The sequence below is a fragment of the Rattus norvegicus genome, chromosome 18 (genome assembly GCF_036323735.1).
Source record: "Rattus norvegicus strain BN/NHsdMcwi chromosome 18, GRCr8, whole genome shotgun sequence".
NCBI classification, from domain to species: Eukaryota; Metazoa; Chordata; class Mammalia; order Rodentia; family Muridae; genus Rattus; species Rattus norvegicus.
Genome location: NC_086036.1, coordinates 52,190,802 through 52,212,125, shown reverse-complemented (window position 1 = coordinate 52,212,125; position 21,324 = coordinate 52,190,802). Strand labels below are relative to the sequence as shown.

The window sequence follows — 21,324 nt, the reverse complement described above, 5'->3', positions numbered from 1 at the left end:
CTTAAGAAATGCCTTTATGTTTGGTTTTAGGACTGAGCCTGGGGGTCCTGTATGCTGGGCCAATACTTTCCCATTGACCTAGAGCCTCTGCCCATTGCTCCTTTTCTACATTGAGCAGGAAAGAAGAGTAGTGTTCATCTTTAGAAATTGTCAAGAAGTGGAAACACAAGGTGGGAGGTGGAGTCACACGCCTTTAATCCCAGCAGAGCACTTGGGAGTCAGAAGTCAGGTGGATCTCTTATTTTTGAGGCTAGCCTGGTCTACAGAGTGAGTCCCAGGACAGACATGAGTACATAGAGAAACCCTATCTTGAAAAACAGAGAGAGAGAGAGAGAGAGAGAGAGAGAGAGAGAGAGATATACACACACAGAGAGAGAGAGAGAGAGAGAGAGACACACACAGAGAGAGACATACACACACAGAGAGAGAGAGAGAGAGACAGAGAGAGAGACAGAGAGAGAGAGAGACAGAGAGAGAGAGACAGAGAGAGACAGAGAGAGAGAGAGACAGAGAGAGAGAGACAGAGAGAGAGAGAGAGAGAGAGAGAGAGAGAGAGACAGAGAGAGAGAGAGACAGAGAGAGAGAGAGAGAGACCTGTGGTCAAGCATGCCCGGAAGAGCATTCCCTCCAACACTCAGGTTCCCAGCAGGTCCTCATCTTCCTTCTGCTTAGGTTGGTTCAGGGCCCTTAGTCTAAGATATATGAATCTGGAAATTCAGGATTTTTTCTAGGCAGAAGTTCCCAGCCCCAGAATGGTTAAAAACCTCTACTTCAAATCAAAGCAGGGAAACAGTGCATTGCATAGTAGGCTTAGGAATTGACCTGGGTGGTGGGGAAATGAAGTAACAGCAGAGCACTGGAGAGATGGCTCAGCGGTAAGAGCACTGACTGCTCCTCCAGAGGTCCTGAGTTCAAATCCCAGCAGCCACATGGTGGCTCACAACCATCTGTAATGGGATCTGATGCCCTCTTCTGGTGTGTCTGAAGACAGCGACAGTGTACTCATACATAAAATAAATAAATCTTAAAAAATAAGAAAAAGAAGGAAATTTCAGGCATATATACAGAAACGCTGGTAGACTTTGCAGTCTGATGGAGGGTCAGCAGCAGCAGCCTGGGAACTGAGTGCGTTTATTATCGCTAGTGTGGACAGGAGGAGGAGGAGCAGGTTGGCTAATCTTCACAGGAAGAACTCCTCAAGGTTGCTTTCTGGTCTCTACACTCGTGCTATGGCATGAACACTCAGGAACACACATATACATGGACACATACACAAAATAAAATACAAACCAGCTTTTGGTAGGCTGAGGCAGGAGGATTGCCATAAATTTGAGGCCAGCCTGGACTGTGTACCAGGCCAGCAAGACGTAGATTGAAGAAAGAAAACAACAAACACAGCACAAACTAGTAAACTCATATTGCCTACCAGAGAGAGCCTTCCCACTTCCCTTCCACCCAGCTTTATCCTTTCTCCCTCTCTCTTTAAAGCTCACACATGAAAATCAAGTAAGCAGAAGACCAACAAGACAAAAAAACACCACCAAAACGTAATAAAAACTCTGAAGACCCTGTGTAGCTCACTTTGGTTTGCAAACTACTCCCGAGCATGGGGCCTGCTGTGGTCTGGCTGCTGTGGGCATTGACATGCCACTGAAGGAGATGGGTTTCTCTTTGCTGTCCTCTCTCACTATAAATAGTTTCTTGGTTATGGGTGGGGCCTGGTCTTCATGTCCCTGTTTTTGGAGCCGGAGTCCCTTCTGGTTTGAACCTGTGGAGGTTTTGTGTGTGTGTGTGTGTGTGTGTGTGTGTGTGTGTGTGTGTGTGTGTGTGTGTTCTCTGTGTTCATGCGTGCGTCAGTTCTGTTGTACCTGGGAGACTTTGCTCAGGATCACCCACCCCTCTGGTTCTTACAGTTTCCCTGCCTCCTCATCAACGTAGATCTCTGACCCTTGAGGGAAGGGGCTTGATGACATCCTTTTGTTTGGCTGGTTCCTCCCTCCCCCCAAAGGCGTCTCGGAAGCTTTGGCTGGCCTGGAACTCTGTCTGTAGACCAGGCTGGGCTGTAACTCACAGAGAGCCGCCCGCCTCTGGTGACATCCCTTCTAAGGCAGGGTACTCCAGAGTCTGCAGTCTCTGCATTGCTCAGTTGTGGCTCTCTGTATTGATTTCCTTCTTCCTTTTTTCCCCCTTGTTTAGACATTTTAAGATTTATTGATTTTTGTCTATGAGTGCTTGCTAGTATGTATGTATGTATGTATGTATGTATGTATGTATGTATGTATGTATGTACAGTGCCCTGGAACTGGAGTTAAGATGGTTGTGAGTTGCTCTGTGGTGCTGGGAACTGAACCTGGGTCCTGTGCAAAAGCAGCCAGCACTCGTAAGCACCAAGCCCTCTCTCCAACCGCCACTGCCAGCAGCCTCTCCCATCTTCTCTTCCACTTTCTTTTGCTTTTGTGGGGAATCCTTCCATATCCCAGGCTGATCTTGAACTGAACTCATAATTCTCCTGCCTCAGTCTCTGAGGGTAGGATTAAGGTGTGTATTGCCCTGTGCAGTGGGCTGTCTTAATCCTAGCGCCCACTGGATGGATGTGAGATGACTCTGCGTTTCTGTAGGAGGCGAGAAGCACACGGGCGGTGGCAGGGAATCTGGCAGCGATGCCTGGAAGCAGTACATGCGGAGATCTACGTGGTAAGGAAGGCTCTGGGGAGGAGGGTGTGGTCTTGCAGCCTTTGGGATGGGCAGCTGCTCTCCCAACTTCCAGTTTTGTCTTTGCTCTGTTTCTCTGACTTTACTTTTCTAGAGTGCAGCTACCTTCTTTTTAGCATGTGTGCTACACTGTAGGTTAAGTACCACTAATGCTCCCAAGTCTGAGGAACTCTGGCTCGGCATGACCTGACGGGGGAAATGTCCACATGGTCATGTGATGAGCAGCAGGCACAGTGGAGGTATCACCAGGAGTGTGTACAGTTGAGGCAGTGTACAGAGGCGTAGGAAACAGAAATGGACTTCATGGTGAGACTTGAGTCCCATCCACTGTATAGTCACGTATTCCAAAATCAGACAAAAGTGACTCCCATACATTTCCAGTGAAAGACTGTGCCTTCAGCCTTCTTGTCCAGCACAGCAACTGACTGAAATTTCCTTGTTGGGTTCTGTTCCAGAGGTAGGGTGGGGTAGGAAGGAGCAGGACCCTGGGTCACTCAGCAGGAAGAGAGAGGTAGAAGGAGCTGTCCTTTCCATTTCTCCTGTCATGGCATTCTCTTGCAGAGTGAAGCAAGAGAGGAGCTTGGGGTCTGGCCTACAAGCTTAGGGGAGGGGGGGACCAGTTTGGAAGTATGAGCAGGACTCTGGAGGCCAAGTCACTAGGATGTTTGCAGGATCACCCAGGGAGCCTCCTTCTGGAGATGCTGGCCTGGGACTTGTTTTACCTTCATTGTATTCTCTCAGAGCGTGTTGGCTCAGAATACTTCTCTCAGGAGAAATTCTGTGATGGTAACTAGTTTGGGAAAAGAAAAAAAGCTTTAAAAATTACTATGTTTTTACCAAAATGAGAATATTTTCATTTTCCCTGATAATGCAATCTAAGAGAGAAAGTTACATCACCCATGTTCTTGTATTATGATCAAAACAAAAGGCGATGTGCATGTTCCAGCCGTTTGTGCTGGTCTTTTTCCACTGTAAGGAATCACACTGACATTGTTTTGTATACTGTTTGTGTATTGTTTGTTTTACCAACGTGTAAGTCATTACTATGAGCGGACTGATGTTTTTAACATTATGAAAGGGTCGTATATTATGTGTACGCTGCCATTCATTTTCCTTCTCTTCCCCAGTACCATCAACTACAGCACGGCCCTCCCTCTGGCTCAAGGTATCAAGTTTCAGTGATACTGGTTGGTCACTTAGCCATTCCTGTGACTGCTCTGAAGACGCCCAAGAGGACTCTGACTTTCCCGGAATAAATGATCGATTTGAGTACAGCAGTGCCTACTCTCCAGTGATCAAACCCCTGACTAAATCAAGATATATCCATTTATCAAGAATTGAAAATTAAATATTTACAACCTAGCTACATTTAGCAAAAGTTTGGTGAGTTTTTATGTCACTAATTACTTTTTTATTACAGCCAGTCATCTCTTAGTGAAGTACATGCCATCATAGGTGGCTGGGGACGTGGAAAATGGAATAGAGAGGAAGAAGTCTTTGCAGTAGAGACATGACGGCTGTCTTCTGAGCAGTGCTGAATACTCATGGTCTCTTCCTGGCAGGGCTTGAAGGGGAGAGGTACCCCTCATATGCTGGAGACCATAGCACAGTTTCATGTACATGATTTGCTATGTTCCAGATGACAGTGGGTCATCGTTGGGTGAAGTCAGTTATTTAACACAGTTGTGAATGGTTGCTGGGCATGTGTGACGTCCTGGGTTCAAATCCCAGCACTGCAACAACAAGAATAATGCCCTAATGACAAAGGGATGTACAGGGTAGAGCTTCTTTCTTGTCCCAGGACTTGCTGGGAACTTGGGGACTGAAGTTGCTCATGAAAGCACATCTGGATGCCTTGAGTCACCTCAGACTATATGCCAGAGCCATAGGCTTCTGCAGCTGCCCGTGGGTTTCTTCTGAGCCTACATGCTCTCCTGTGGTGCTGTCGCTCTGTGCTGCATAGCACTCACCACTGGGCCTGCTCCGCCACACTGGGCTTGTGGAGAGACCTCTGGGGAATAGGACAGTGTAGGCAACATGAGTCAACATGGTGTGGAAAGATTTGGATGATAGAAGTTTGGGGGACTGATTTAGTGTGGGGAAGAAGCAGATGAAACTAATTAATATATTAATTAATACAGTAATATACATTTATGTAATTAAATTTGCAATAGAATTGACTAAAAATTAAAGGGGCCGTGAATATAGCTTGGTCAGGTAGATTGTTTGCCACTCAGTGCCTGGGGTTCCGTCTCCAGCCCTGCACTAGATGAGTACAAATATATAAATTTAAGTCAGATCTATTATACAGTTATAAATGCATGTCCCTACTGCTCCATTGTCACCCATGAGTAGCATTGAATTGGGCACATCCTTGCCATCGCTGGATACAAGCCAAGCCAGATACCGATGATGGACCTGAGTGTGGCAAGGTCAGTGAGGATAGGAAACAGTCTATGAAAAATGGACAGTGCCGCCAGTCACTGGTAAGAAACTGACATGGCTTGCTAAGGTCTAGAGGCGGGTTCTGAATCATTGCTATGGCCACAGGACAGATCAGTCTTATGCCACACAGAATGCAGTGAGCTGGCCAGTGTCTAGCGCCTGCATTAGAACTATTTTTTTCTTCTTGAGGCAGGCTTCTGGTTTTGGCCAGTGAGAGCCTGGGTTTATAGATGTGTGTCGCCGCCCAGCTTTTTATTCTTTAAAGCAAGAGAACGTGTAATTTTGAAAAAAGCTAAAGAGGAAAATGAGGTTGGCCTCCATATCAGATAAATGGGCATGGCGGCACACACCTGAGATCCCAGCACTTGAGAGGATCATGGGTTCTAGCCCATCCTTGGAAACCTGAGCTCGAGATCGTGTCATGATAAACAAAAGAAAGCAAAAATACAATTGGGATGTGCTGTAACCCTGGCTGGCCTTGAACTCTGATCCACCTGTGTCTGCATCAACCTCCCCACCCAGAGCAGGGATTAGAAGTCAGCACCATCACGATTGGCCACTGCTCATTTTGCTCAAAAACTTTCCACTTTCAGTTAAATGTTTAAGGAGCTATGATTATGTGGCCATCCATGACAGTGACATCCGTTCAGTGTTCTGAAGGTGATGAGGAGCTAGAATCCTGGCCAGACTGACTCTGAAAGTTCCCTTTGGAATTTCCTAAGTTTTGTGCATTTCTATTACAAGGGCTCTATCTTTGTCAGTGGTTTTATTAAAACTTTTGCTTCTAAGTTGTCTATTTTCTGGTTTAAAAGAAAAAGATTATTTACACATGTGAGTGCGCATGCACGCGTACATGTGTGTGTGTCCATGCACATGTGCGGGGTAACATGTGATGGTTGTCCGTTTTACATAGAGGCTGAGCTGATTTAGCTGTTCTTCATAGCCACTGTGAATCCTCCATGTGTCTCTGCCTCATGAGCTGTGGTGATTACAGCAGTTGCTGTGCCTACCAGGTGTCTGTGTGAGGGCCAGGGCCCAAATCACTTCTGCTTGTGTGACAGGTGCTTGACCAACCGCCATCTTCCTAGCCCTGCCTATTAATATATTTTTATGAGTATGGGTCTTTTGTCTAGATGTATGTCTGCACCAACCAGAAGTATGTTGGAACCTCGGGCCTGGAGTAAGAGTTATGAACTGATGAGCAGGCGCTAGAAATTGAACCCAGATCCTCTGGAAGAGCAGCAAGCGCCCTTACCTGCTGAGCCATCTCTCTACCCCATTTAAATGCAGAGTCCAGGCTGGCCTTGAACTCACTACATGGCTGGCAATGACCTTCAGCTCCAGATCATACGGCCACCTCTCCAGTGCTGGGATGACAGCTGTACACTACCGTGCCAGTTTAATGCAGTGCTGGACATGGAAGCCTGTCTCCAGGCCTTGAGTGGAAGTCTCAATTGTCTTTGTGGTGTCGGCCAGCAGGTGTCGCTGTTGCTCGTGCCATGTTAGAGCAGGTGTGTTGAGCTGACTAGGTTCTAGGAGTCATTCTGGAAGTTTCCAGTCACTGCTCCACTTCCATCAGCTTCCTTACCTCCCAGCATACTTCTGTTAGCTACACAGATCACCTGAGTTTCCATGGGATAAACCCCAAATACCTGTTTCTGCATTTTAAGACTAGGATTAAGGAGCTAGGGTTAGAGTGCTTACCACTGGTCCTGAGGCCCCAAATTGGTTCCCAGCATCTACACTATGTGGTGGCTCACAACTCCCTCAGCTCCATCTAGGAAACCTGATGTCCTCGTCTGGTCTCCACAGACTCCCAAACATGTACGTGGATATGGACTAATGCGGACAAACACAATAAATCTAGGAAAGATGTGTGATTAGATATTCCTGTCACTTTCCTCTTCACAGTGATTTCAAGTGAGGTTAACCCATCTGAACAGCTCCGTAGGGAATTCTGCTTGTTTGATTGACATTTACAGGGAGTCCAGGCAATTCTCAAAGCACTAAACTATTATCTATGTAGTTTCCATGAAAGCACCGGGAAGCAGAAGGTATGAAGAGGTTATCATATCCTCCCAAACTGCAGCTAAACAAGGTGGTTATCTGCTATTTGGGTGTTGGGAATAGAATCTGGGTCATCTGGAAGGGCTACCAGTGTTGTTAACCGCTGGGCCAAATTTCCAGAACTTGCCCCACTCCCTCCTTAAATGTTTGTATTTTATTTTATGCTTGACATTAGCCAACAGAGAAGTGGTTTTTTTTTTTTTTTACTTTATTTAAATTTTAAAAATTACATTTATTTATTTTGCATGTGCACATATGTTAAAAAGGTCAGAGAACAACTTTCAAGAGTGTGTTTTCCTACAAATAATGACAATTTCCTGTGAGATTATACAGCCATCAAAACTGGGAAATTAGTATATTACTACTGTGGTGGTTTGAATGAAATTGGCCCCCGCAGACTCAGGGAGCACCCTCACTAGAGGAACAGCCTTGGTAGAGTAGGTGTGTCTTTACTGGGAGAAGAGTGTCATTTCGGGCAAGCCTTGAGATTTCAGAAGCTCAAGCCAGGTACAGTGGCTCAGTCTCTCTTCCTGCTGCCTGCTGACCCAGATATAAAACTCTGTTCCTTCTCAGCACCGTGTCTGCCTGCCTGCATGCCGCCATGCTTCCTGCGAAGATGATAATGCACTAAACCCCTAAACTGTAAGCCAGCCCCAATTAAATGTTTTGTTTAGAAGAGCGGCTGTGGTCATGATGTCTCTTCACAGCAGTAGAAATAGCTGAGGCAACTGCCAATGTGTCAGATCTAGTCTTTTGAGCCTATTAAACTTTGGTTATGGTCCCAGCAACACCTCTCTGTGGTGGCCTTTTGTCTTGACGTTGTGGCCCTGACTTTGGAAGTCACAGGTGACTCTCAGCGTTGGTGCTTCGTACCACTGCTGCTATCAGGTGGCGTGTGATTTCCATTTGTCTCTGAGAATGACATTAGTTTTTAAGGAGGCCTCTGCAGCAGCAGCATCCACCGTAAAGTCTTTCCCTCCCTAGTTGTATTGTGCGCCTTCCTTTGTGTATTCTGGAGCATGGGTGTGTGTGTTTGTGCGCATGTGAAGGTCACACGTCAACTTTAGGTGTCATTTCAACCTTCCATCTTTTTTTTTTGAGACAACAGCTCACCATCTTGGAACCCACCGAGTAGACGAGATTGAATGTCCAGTCAGAGAGAGCCCCGAGATCTGCCAGGCTCCATCTTGAGCAGTCTAGAGTGTAACATAACGGCATGCCAGCTTCCCCTGCCTCCCATGGTTTCTGGGGCTCAAACTCAGGACCTCATGCTGGCAAGGCAAGGACTTTCCTCATGGAGCTATCTCTCCAGCCCCTCTGTTACGTATTTAAACATTAGATGTCTGGTATCAGCAAGCTTGTTGATGTGAGGATGCTCTGCCCTGGGTCCTCATCTTGGGCACACATGCACAGTGGCATTTATTCCTAACTCTTTTTCTATTGGCAATTGTGAGCTTACACCAGCATATTCAGGTCTAGTCCAGCACCAGAGGGGCCATTTTAGCTCCATCCTACTCAGTATCTACAACTCTTATTTCTGATATAAGCTTAGCTTCCATAACCCCTGATCAATTTTTCCATTGGTAGCTCCCAGAGTTCCCTCCTCGTGTCACTCTGGTTCTCACAGCTGGGCACGTCCTCAGCGCTCGCCGTCCACACCAAACTCATGATCTGACCCTTTATGCCCAGTTCCCCTCACTCAGCTTGCCTTCTGAAACTTCCAGTGGCGGTGTATGTGACTATGCAGTCCAGTAAAAGAGATGGAGCCGCCCCCGCCGTAGCTGCCGCTGCTCCCGCCGTCACCGCCTCCGAGAACATGGCTGTGCCTCCCACATATGCTGATCTTGGCAAGTCCGCCAGGGATGTCTTCACCAAGGGCTACGGCTTTGGCTTAATAAAACTTGATTTGAAAACGAAGTCCGAGAATGGATTGGAATTTACTAGCTCAGGTTCTGCCAACACGGAGACCACCAAAGTGAACGGCAGTCTGGAAACCAAGTACAGATGGACCGAGTATGGGCTGACGTTTACTGAGAAGTGGAACACAGACAACACCCTGGGCACTGAGATCACCGTGGAAGACCAGCTTGCTCGTGGACTGAAGCTGACCTTTGATTCATCTTTCTCGCCTAACACTGGGGAAAAAAATGCTAAAATCAAGACAGGGTACAAGAGGGAACATATCAACCTGGGCTGTGATGTGGACTTTGACATCGCTGGGCCCTCAATCCGGGGCGCTCTGGTGCTTGGCTAGAGGGTTGGCTGGCTGGCTACCAGATGAATTTTGAGACCTCGAAGTCCCGAGTGACCCAGAGCAACTTTGCAGTTGGCTACAAGACGGACGAATTCCAGCTTCATACTAATGTGAATGATGGGACGGAGTTTGGTGGCTCCATTTACCAGAAGGTGAACAAGAAGTTGGAGACTGCTGTCAATCTCGCCTGGACCGCAGGAAACAGTAACACTCGCTTTGGAATAGCAGCCAAGTATCAGGTCGACCCTGATGCCTGCTTTTCGGCCAAAGTGAACAACTCCAGTCTAATTGGCTTAGGGTACACTCAGACCCTAAAACCAGGTATCAAACTGACACTGTCAGCCCTGCTGGATGGCAAGAACGTCAATGCAGGCAGCCACAAGCTTGGTTTAGGACTGGAATTTCAAGCATAAATGAATATTGTACAATCGTTAATTTTAAACTATTTTGCAGCATAGCTACCTTCAGAGTTTAGTGTACCTTTTAATGTCATATGTTGGGGATGCGAGAGTTGATCGATACCACGTTAGACCTCCAGGCTAAGGATGACTCGGCTTTAAGGTGTTTACCGTTTCAGAGGTACAGCGGAAACCCCATTCCAGGAAGGGTCCTTTTTAGCTGTAGGCGTGGGCTGGGGAGGAGCTCCTCTAGAGATGCCTGGCTACAAGTGGAAGCTGGGAACGTGTGGACCCTTTGTAAATCTGTATCCAGTCCGCACATGAAATTGTGACTTCCTGAACATCAAACCCTGGTGTCCCGATCCTGTCTGCTCAGAAGCATGTACACACCTACGTGAAAGGGACGTTTTTTTTGTTTTTTTTGTTTTTTTTTTTTAATCAGATGGTCACGCCCTGTTCCCATTGTGCCCTGTTCCCATCCTAGCCCATCAGTTACCTGTTTTAAACCAAAAGTAGTCTTTAGGGTGTAGTTAGCAATTTCTTTTGTGCCATTTTAGGGTGGAGAGGGTGGGCATGATGAAGCCAGTCATTCAGGACTTAATTCTTCCTTGTGTTGTGGTGTGGTTTTCTTCCTTTCTTCTATTTTTTTTTAATTCCTTTTTTTTTTTGCCATTGCACCAGAGTATGAAATAGCTTCCAGGTTCTCCGGCTCAGAGCTGGGCGGGTGATTGTGGTCACACCCTGACAACACTAGGGATCTCAGCTGACTCCTCTCGTGGCCTCACCACTATTTTTAGCAGTTTAATGGGTACATTATAGAGTCTTCCATTTTGTGTGGAATTAGCTCCTCCCCTTCAAATGCTGTAATTAACATCACTTAAAATAAAACTTGAATAAAATACTGAAACCTCAAAAAAAGAAAAAAAAAAAAGAGATGGAGCCAAAGTGACTGGGGTTTCCTTGTATGTGGACTTTTTTCTTTTGTTTTGAGACAGGGTTTCTCTGTAGTCTTGGCTGTCCTGGAACTTTATCTGTAGATCAGGCTAGCCTTGAACTCTACCTCCTGGATGTTGGAATTAAAGGAACCCACCCGTACATGGGACATAGGCAGATTTTTTTTTTTGAGTCAGAATCAAAATAGTGCCAGATTGTCCCTTGTCTGCTATGAAAACGGGCGAAATGCTTGTAATTTCAGTCAGAACAGGGGGCTAGATGGCAATGGGCACATGTTCTTGAGATGGGACACCCATGTTTCAGGTACAGTTGCCTCAAAGGGGCTGAATTACCTTAGAGAAATAATCTCAATTTATAGTTGATAGGATATGATAGTATGTACCTTTAATTTTAGAATTTGAAAGGCAAAGGCAGGTATATCTTTGTGAGTTCAAGGCCAGCCAGGTCTATATAGTGAGTTACAGGACACCCAAGGCTATGCAGAGACCCTGTCTCAAGTAAACCAACACCCACCCCCTTAAAAAACCCAACCATAATCATTATCACCATCATCATGTCTCTGTTCTTATTGTAATCCAACCGAGCCAGTCCACCTGTGACGTCACCGTGGGGCTGAAATCAGCCATGAGCAAGCCATGCCAAACATGCCCGATGACCTATTTAGTCCCTGGAATCTGTGTCACGGTGGAAGGAGAGAACCAACGTCATAACGTATGCCAGAGTTCACTGTATCCTCACCAATATACCATACACACAACAATAATAAATAAACTGTAAAAGGTCACCCTTCAGCTTCTTACATTGTAAGAGCTTCTGTGTCTCTTACATTTAGGCTAGCTGGGTCATAGCTCTGTTCCCTTTTCTAGTTGCACATGTTTCTTTGCCCAGGCCAGGTGACATTTTGAGTCTCTTCCAGACCAACAGTTCAGTGGCTGTATTCTTTACACACTGATGATCCAGGTATGCCTCCAGCTACCACATAGACACTATCTAGAAGAATGAAGCAGGCTGTGCGTTTCCAGGCAGAGTCCGTGTTATAGGGAAGTATTTTAGCTGCTCCCACAGGCCAGAGAAAATAGAGGGGAAACAGGATTGTTCCCCCTTAACTAGCCCAGGTAGAAGCCACCAGTGTAAGCCAGTGCCAGGCCCCTGGCTTCTAGTTGCTCTCTTGTACAGTTGAGGATGGCTCACCACCGTGTGTGGGTTATAGGGGGTGAGTGGGGCAGAGCACAGCTTTTCTGTCTCAGAGGATGGTCAAAGGTGGCTCATGTTCCTTCTACTCTTTCTGTATTGGCAGATGTTAGTCAAGCGCAGTACAGCCTCATGAACGCATCTTTATTTATGGAAGATGTTCATTAGTCAAGAACTCCATGTTGTATGTTGAGAGGGTAGAGTGAGAGGGTAGACCTCAGTGTGGGCTGGGAGTACATTCCTCATGCTGTCCTTCTGTCTGCCAACTGAGCATTTACTTAGAGTCTTCTATCACCTCCCAGGACAGTGAGCCATCTGCTTACCGAAGCATCCTACTATGGAAAATTCAAGGTTGAATAGGAAAGAGGAAAAAGGAAAAGAGGATTGTGGACAAGCAGGCAGCTGCTGAGGTTAGGGCTGTCAGAGCTGGGAACCCTGCAGTGGCCACTGGGAGACCACAAAGCCTGTCTGCCTGGAAAAGACCGATAAAAGAGAAGTGGATACGCAGAACAACAGGGTCGAGGCCAGCGCTGAGTTTCCAGTTGCCTTCGCTTCCTTTTCTGTACTGAGTGGCTCAGTGCTCCAGGCTACTAGGAGCCCTGGATTTGTGCTATGATTCCCAACATACATACATACATACATACATACATACATACATACATACATACATACACTTCTTCAAGATATTTGTGTCTGAAGTGTTGTAGGACTGGGAGACAGGGCTCCAGACCATTCTGTGTGGAGCTAGGCTTGAGCTGTATAGACAGATGCGGTCACCCCTGATTCTTTAAGTAAATAGGATCTAATGGCGACTTCATAATTTGGGTTAGACCTAGATCTGTGTAACAGATCTAGGACTTGGGCCATCAGAGCCAAGTCTTCTGATTGGAGAGAAAGGGTGGGGTGTTAGGTGCATGGGCCATTGGAGTAACAGCCAGGGACCCACCTCCGGTGACTGTGGTATCCCCCTCAGGAAGTCCTAGAAAAAGAGACTTTCTGGTTCCTGATGCCTTTCCAGGTTCTTTCACTGGGACTCTTTAAATTGAATTACTCACACAGTCAGATTGGCAGCGGAGAAACACGACAGAATTTTATTAGCGTGGATCTTGATGACCCGAGGCAACAGTCATTGGTGAATGACTCCACTGTCATAGTCTACTTATCGAAGGAAAAACTATTTTTAATTTTGAATGACAAAGTTAAAGGACCTGAAGGCTCTGGGACTTCAGGCTATGGGAAGTTACTGATAGATTAAAAAATAGCAAAGTTGTGATGTAGCTTTTTGGTGGGGTCTCCTGACTTGGAAGGGTCAGTATTAACTTTTGTCCTTTCTAGTAGAGACAGGAGGAGAGAAGTCTTTGCCACACTGTGTTCTGCTTTGCAGCAAGGGTAGGAAGGATGGACAGCTTCTCTCCAGAGTGTTTATCGATTGACTCCACAACTCATAATAGTCCTGTCAGGCTGGTGAACTTGGAGGCTGTCCCATGATTCAGACCTGAGCTAGGAACCTGGTTGGTTTTGGATTATGACAGGCCAAGCAGTTATGCAGTGAACTCACAGTGCTCACTGAATTGTTTGGTGTTCACAATGCAAATCCAAGCGGAAAGAAATCTGTGTTCCTTTCCGTAATAGATCAGGTCCTTAGGCTGGAAGGTGTGGAGGTCATGTGGAAAAGTAGGAGGAATCCCTACTTTTGAGGACTCTGAGGCACATGGGACGCCTGCCCCAAGGCCCGTCTGATCAGAGCAATAACCTTCCATTTGTCCCTGTTGTGATTCCCACCTGACAGATCAGCTTAGCCAGCGGAACCATGAGCTGTGCAGGAGGACTCAGGGGGCACCTGAAGGAAGCTTCACCTGGGTTTGTTTCTTGTTTCATGTGTCTGCATGTGTGTGTCTGTGTATATGTATGTGTGTGTATTTATGTGTGTTTGTGTGTGTGTTTATGTGTTTGCATATTTGTATATTTGTATATGTATTTGTATAGTGTGTGTGTGTGTGTGTGTGTGTGTGTGTGTGTGTGTCTTCACAGCACGGAAGGTTACAGAACATTTCTCATGACCATCTCCATGTTAAATTCAAGCTCTCCCTCTCTTTGCCTGTGACAGCTATGTATATACTTATATTTTTTTCACTTATTAAATGAGCACTCTCTGGGGTCAGACCCTTGTCTAGCTTGGCCATACACTTGTGAGGTAGCTGGCACATGATGTGGAATTAGTTAAGCGTTGTCGACTAGTAGAGCAAGTTGGTCCCTGTGGAGGTTGTGGTAGAATCTGTGGTGGAGATGGATCATTTTTTCCCTCAGTGATCGTCTTCCCTTTCTCTTATGGTGGGTACATGGCTAGAAAAGAGTCAGGTCTTTCAGCTGGAAGCTATGGAGGCCATGTGGTGAAGTAGGAGGAATTCCTACTTGTGAGGACTCTGAGGCACATGGGCGTCAGCTCTGGACTGCCCACCCCGAGGCCCATGGGACCCAAGCAATGACTTTCTGTTTTACTTCAGTTGTGATTTTGGCACTCTGTTGATCGTTTGCAGTGAGGCTCAAATGTAACAGCACTGCATATTGTATTTATTTATTTATTTATTCATTTATTTATTTATTTATTTCTAGACAGAGTTTCACTATGTAGCCCTGGCTAGTCTGTAACTCTGTAGACCATGCTGGCCTTGAACTCACAGAGGTCCACCTGCTTTGACTCCCAAGGACAGAGATTCAAGGTGTGCACTACCACACTTCAGCTCTTCCTTACTTTTTGAGATAGAATCTCATGCTACCCAGGCCGGTCTCAGATTCACTGTGTGGCTGAGGATGGCCTGAATTGATCTTCCTGTCTCTACCTCTTAAGTGCTGGTGTACAGGTGTGCACCACTATACCTGGTTTAGGAGGTGGTGGGGACAGACAGCAGAGCCTAGTGTACTCTATCGACCAAGCCACACCCTTCTGTAGGTGGCAGTGGATGGTTGCAGGTGATGAGGGGACAGTGGGGGAGAGGTTGGTCTGTGAGCCTCAACTGAATGGGAAAAGGCTTTTCTTGTTATTAAGTGAATAATACATTTTTCCCCTTATAGGAATGCTCATTAAGCACAATCATATAATTGGGAGTTTTATCAATCTCGTCATACATAGTTGTGGATCATTAAAATAAAAACATTTCTCACCGAATGACCCTGGACCTTAGAGATAGATGGTTGGGTTATTTGAAATCAGACTTTGTGTCCCAACCAACATGCTGTAAACTGGGAACAAGCTGCCACATCCCTTGATGTTTAGAAGTAGTCCTTTGGAACTCAAGCGGCAGGTCCCCTGCAGTCCAGACACTGCCCGGAACTGAAGGGACCCAGTCAACAGTTCTCGCCACCCAAATCCCGTGGGAGGGAGAGCTAAACCTTCAGAGGGGCAGACACGCCTGGAAAACCAGAAGAGACTACACTCTGTCCACATTTCTGACTCCAGAGGAAAACATCTAATGCCATCTGGGACCCTGGTGCACAAGGGCCCTAGGAAAAGGCTGCACAGGCCCTCCTGGTTGCTGCCCTCACAGGAGAGTTGCCCACCACGAGCAACTTGAGCCTCAGGACCACAGGTAAGACCAACTTTTCTGCTCCAAGCAACCTGTCCGGAGGACACAGGACACACGCCCACAGGAACAGCTGAAGACCAGTAGACAGGAAAGACTACATGCCCAAAAGCAGAACACTCTGTTCCCATAACTGGCTGAAAGAAAACAGGAAAACAGGTCTACAGCAATCCTGACACAGGTCTATAGGATGATCTAGCCACTGTCAGAAATAGCAGAACAAGGTAACACCAGAGACAACTGATGGCGAGAATCAAGCGCAGGAACCCAAGCAACAGAAACCAAGACTACATGGCATCATCGGAGCCCAATTCTCCCACCAAAGCAAACACTGAATATCCAAACACACCAGAAAAGCAAGATCTAGATTTAAAATCACATTTGATCATGATGATGGAGGACTTCAAGAAAGACTAGAAATGGAGGAAAACATAAATGAACAAGTAGAAGCCTATAGAGAGGGATCACAAAAATCCCTGAAAGAATTCCAGGAAACACAATCAAACAGGTGAAGGAATTAAAAATGGAAATAGAAGCAATCAAGAAAGCACAAAGGGAAACAACCCTGCATATAGAAAACCAAAGGAAGAGACAAGGAGCTGTAGATACAAGCATCACCAACAGAATACAAGAGATAGAAGAGAGAATCTCAGGAGCAGAAGATTCCCTAGAAATCATCGACACAACGGTCAAAGATAATGTAAAACAGAAAAAGCTACTGGTCCAAAACATACAGGAAATCTAGGACTCAATGAGAAGATCAAACCCAAGGATAATAGGTATAGAAGAGAGTGAAGACTCCCAGCTTAAAGGACCAGTAAATATCTTCTACAAAGTCATAGAAGAAAACTTCCCTCACCTAAAGAAAGAGATACCCATAAACATACAAGAAGCCTACAGAACTCCAAATAGATTGGACTAGAAAAGAAACTCCTCCCATCACATAACAGTCAAAACACCAAATGCACAAAACAAAGAAAGAATATTAAAAGCAGTAAGGGAAAAAGGTCAAGTAACGTATAAAGGCAGACCTATCAGAATCACACCAGACTTCTCACCAGAGACTATGAAAGCCAGAAGATCTTAGACAGATGTCATACAGACCCTAAGAGAACACAGATGCCAGCCCAGGTTACTGTATCCAGCAAAACTCTCAATTAACATAGATGGAGAAACCAAGGTATTCCATGACAAAACCAAATTTACACAATATCTTTCTACAAATCCAGCGCTACAAAGGATAATAAATGATAAAGCCCAACATAAGGAGGCAAGCTACACCCTAGAAAAAGCAAGAAACTAATCATCTTGGCAACAAAACAAAGAGAAGAAAAGCACACAAACATAACCTCACATCCAAATATGAATATAACAGGAAGCAATAATCACTATTCTTTAATATCTCTCAACATCAATGGTCTCAACTCCCCAATAAAAAGACATAGATTAACAAACTGGATACACAATGAGGACCCTGCATTCTGCTGCCTACAGGAAACACACCTCAGAGACAAAGACAGACACTACCTCAGAGTGAAAGGCTGGAAAACAACTTTCCAAGCAAATGGTTGGAAGAAGCAAGCTGTAGTAGCCATTCTAATATCGAATAAAATCGATGTTCAACCAAAAGTCATCAAAGGAAAAATCCACCAAGATGAACTCTCAATCCTAAATATCTATGCTCCAAATACAAGGGCACCTACATACATAAAAGAAACCTTACTAAAGTTCAAAGCACACATTGCACCTCACACAAGAATGGTAGGAGACTTAAACACCCCACTCTCATCAATGGACAGATCATGGAAACAGAAATTAAACAGAGACATAGACAGACTAAGAGAAGTCATGAACCAAATGGACTTAACAGATATTTATAGAACATTCTATCCTAAAACAAAAGGATATACCTTCTTCTCACCACCTCATGGTACTTTCTCCAAAATTGACCATATAATTGGTCATAAAACAGGCCTCAACAGATACAGAAAGATAGAAATAATCCCATGCATCCTATCAGACCACCACGGGCTAACACTGGTCTTCAGTAACAATAAGGGAAGAACGCCCACATATACATGGAAGTTGAACAATGCTCTACTCAACGATAACCTGGTCAAGGAAGAAATAAAGAAAGAAATTAAAGACTTTTTAGAATTTAATGAAAATGAAGGTACAACATACTCAAACTTATGGGACACATGAAAGCTGTGCTAAGAGGAAAACTCATAGCTCTGAGTGCCTGCAGAAAGAAACAGGAGAGAACATATTCAGCAGCTTGACCGCACACCTAAAAGCTCTAGAACAAAAAGAAGCAAATACACACAGAAGGAGTAGAAGGCAGGAAATAATCAAACTCAGAGCTGAAATCAACCAAGTAGGACCATACAAAGAATCAACAGAACCAAAAGTTGGTTCTTTGAGAAAAGCAACAAGATAGATAAACCCTTAGCCAGACTAATGAGAGGACACAGAGAGTGTGTCCAAATTAACAAAATCAGAAATGAAAAGGGAGACATAACTACAGATTCAGAGGAAATTCAAAAAATCATCAGATCATACTTCAAAAGCCTATATTCAACAAAACTTGAAAATCGGCAGCAAATGGACAGTTTCCTAGACAGATACCAGGTACTGAAGTTAAATCAGGAACAGATAAACTATTTAAACAACCCCATCACTCCTAAAGAAATAGAAGCAGTCATTAAAGGTCTCCCAACCAAAAAGATCCCAGGCCCAGATGGGTTCAGTGCAGAATTCTATCAGACCTTCATAGAAGACCTCATACCAATACTATACAAACTATTCCAGAAATTGAAACAGATGGAGCACTACCGAATTCCTTCTATGAAGCCACAATTACTCTTATACCTAAACCACACAAAAACCCAACAAAGAAAGAGAATTTCAGACCAATTTCCCTTATGAATATCGACGCAAAAATACTCAATAAAATTCTGGCAAACCGAATCCAAGAGCACATCAAAACAATCATCCACCATGATCAAGTAGACTTCATCCCAGGCATACAGGGATGCTTTAATATACGGAAAACCATCAATGTGATCCATTATATAAACAAACTGAAAGAACAAAACCACATGATCATTTCATTAGATGCTGAGAAAACATTTGACAAAATTCAACACCCCTTCTTGATAAAAGTCCTGGAAAGAATAGGAATTCAAGGCCCATACCTAAACATAGTAAAAGCCATATTCAGCAAACCAGTTGCTAACATTAAACTAAGTGGAGAGAAACTTGAAGCAATCCCACTAAAATCAGGGACTAGACAAGGCTGCCCACTCTCTCCCTACTTATTCAATATAGTTCTCGAAGTTCTAGCCAGAGCAATCAGACAACAAAAGGAGATCAAAGGGATACAGATTGGAAAAGAAAAAGTCAAAATATCACTATTTGCAGATGATATGATAGTATATTTAAGTGATCCCAAAAGTTCCACCAGAGAACTACTAAACCTGATAAACACCTTCAGCAAAGTGGCTGGGTATAAAATTAACTTAAATAAATCAGTAGCCTTCCTCTACACAAAAGAGAAGCAAGCCGAGAAAGAAATTAGGGAAACAACACCCTTCATAATAGACCCAAATAATATAAAATACTTCGGTGTGACTTTAACCAAGAAAGTGAAAGATCTGTATGATAAGAACTTCAAGACTCTGAAGAAAGAAATTGAAGAAGACCTCAGAACATGGAAAGATCTCCCATGCTCATGGATTGGCAGGATTAATATAGTAAAAATGGCCATTTTTCCAAAAGCGATCTACAGATTCAATGCAATCCCCATCAAAATACCAATCCAATTCTTCAGAGAGTTAGACAGAGCAATTTGCAAATTCATCTGGAATAACAAAAAACCCAGGATAGCTAAAACTATCCTCAACAATAAAAGGACTTCTGGGGGAATCACTATCCCTGAACTCAAGCAGTATTACAGAGCAATAGTGATAAAAACTGCATGGTATTGGTACAGAGACAGACAGATAGAGCAGTGGAATAGAATTGAAGACCCAGAAATGAACCCAGACACCTATGGTCACTTGATTTTTGACAAAGGAGCCAAAATCATCCAATGGAAAAAGATAGCATTTTCAGCAAATGGTGCTGGTTCAACTGGAGGTCAACATGTAGAAGAATGCAGATCGATCCATGCTTATCACCCTGTACAAAGCTTAAGTCCAAGTGGATCAAGGACCTCCACATCAAGCTAGATACACTCAAACTAATAGAAGAAAGAGTGGGGAAGCATCTTGAACACATGGGCACTGGAGAAAATTTCCTGAACAAAACACCAATGGCTTATGCTCTAAGATCAAGAATCGACAAATGGGATCTCATAAAACTGCAAAGCTTCTGTAAGGCAAAGGACACTGTTGTTAGGACAAAATGACAACCAACAGATTGGGAAAAGATCTTTACCAATCCTACAACTGATAGAGGGCTCATATCCAAAATATACAAAGAACTCAAGAAGTTAGACCGCAGGGAGACAAATAACCCTATTAAAAAATGGGGTTCAGAGCTAAACAAAGAATTCACAGCTGAGGAATGCCGAATGGCTGAGAAACACCTAAAGAAATGTTCAACATCTTTAGTCATAAGGGAAATGCAAATCAAAACAACCCTGAGATTTCACCTCACACCAGTGAGAATGGCTAAGATCAAAAACTCAGGTGACAGCAAATGTTGGCGACGATGTGGAGAAAGAGGAATACTCCTCCATCATTGGTGGGGTTGCAGACTGGTACAACCATTCTGGAAATCAGTCTGGACTCAGAAAATTGGACATTGAACTACCTGAGGACCCAGCTATACCTCTCTTGGGCATATACCCAAAAGATTCCCCAACATATAACAAAGACACGTGCCCCACTATGTTCATCGCAGCCTTATTTATAATAGCCAGAAGCTGGAAAGAATCCAGATGCCCTTCAACAGAGGAATGGATACAGAAAATGTGGTACATCTACACAATGAAATATTTCTCAGGTATCAAAAACAATGACTTTATGAAATTCATAAGCAAATGGATGGAACTGGAAAATATCGTCCTGAGTGAGGTAACCCAATCACAGAAAAACACACATGGTATGCACTCATTGATAAGTGGCTATTAGCCCAAGTGCTTGAATTACCGTGGATGCACAGAACACATGAAACTCAAGAAGGATAACCAAAATTTGAATGCTTCACTCCTTCTTTAAAAGGGGAACAAGAAAACCCTTGGAAGGGAATAGGGAGGCAAAGTTTAGAACAGAGGCAGAAGGAACACCCATTCAGAGCCTGCCCCACATGTGGCCCATACATATACACCCATCCAATTAGATAAGATGGATGAAGGAAAGAAATGCAGGCCGACAGGAGCCGGATGTAGATCTCTCCTGAGAGACACAGACAGAATACAGCAAATACAGAGGCGAATGCCAGCAGCAAACCACTGAACTGAGAACGGGACCCCCATTGAAGGAATCAGAGAAAGGACTGGAAGAGCTTGAAGGGGCTCGAGACCCCATATGAACAACAATGCCAAGCAACCAGAGCTTCCAGGGACTAAGCCACTACCCAAAGACTATACATGGACTGACCCTGGACTCTGACCTCATAGGTAGCAATGAATAGTCTAGTAAGAGCACCAGTGGAAGGGGAAGCCCTGGGTCCTGCTAAGACTGAACCCCCAGTGAACGTGATTGTTGGGGGGAGG

At 44.6% G+C, this 21,324-nt stretch overlaps 1 protein-coding gene and 1 pseudogene across 1 annotated transcript in view; both read left to right on the top strand.

Annotated features, from left to right (window-relative positions):
• The window catches only part of Aldh7a1 (aldehyde dehydrogenase 7 family, member A1), a 32,259-nt gene extending 28,168 nt beyond the window's left edge, over positions 1 to 4,091 (top strand). Inside the window, exons 17-18 of the mRNA NM_001271105.1 lie at positions 2,619 to 2,694; positions 3,840 to 4,091. Coding sequence (NP_001258034.1) covers positions 2,619 to 2,694; positions 3,840 to 3,894 — 131 coding nt within the window. The 3' untranslated portion in view covers positions 3,895 to 4,091. The remainder of the gene's footprint in view (positions 1 to 2,618; positions 2,695 to 3,839) is intronic.
• Positions 4,092 to 8,950: 4,859 nt separating this feature from the next.
• On the top strand, positions 8,951 to 10,288 carry Vdac1-ps11 (voltage-dependent anion channel 1, pseudogene 11; annotated as a pseudogene).
• Positions 10,289 to 21,324: the final 11,036 nt, after the last annotated feature.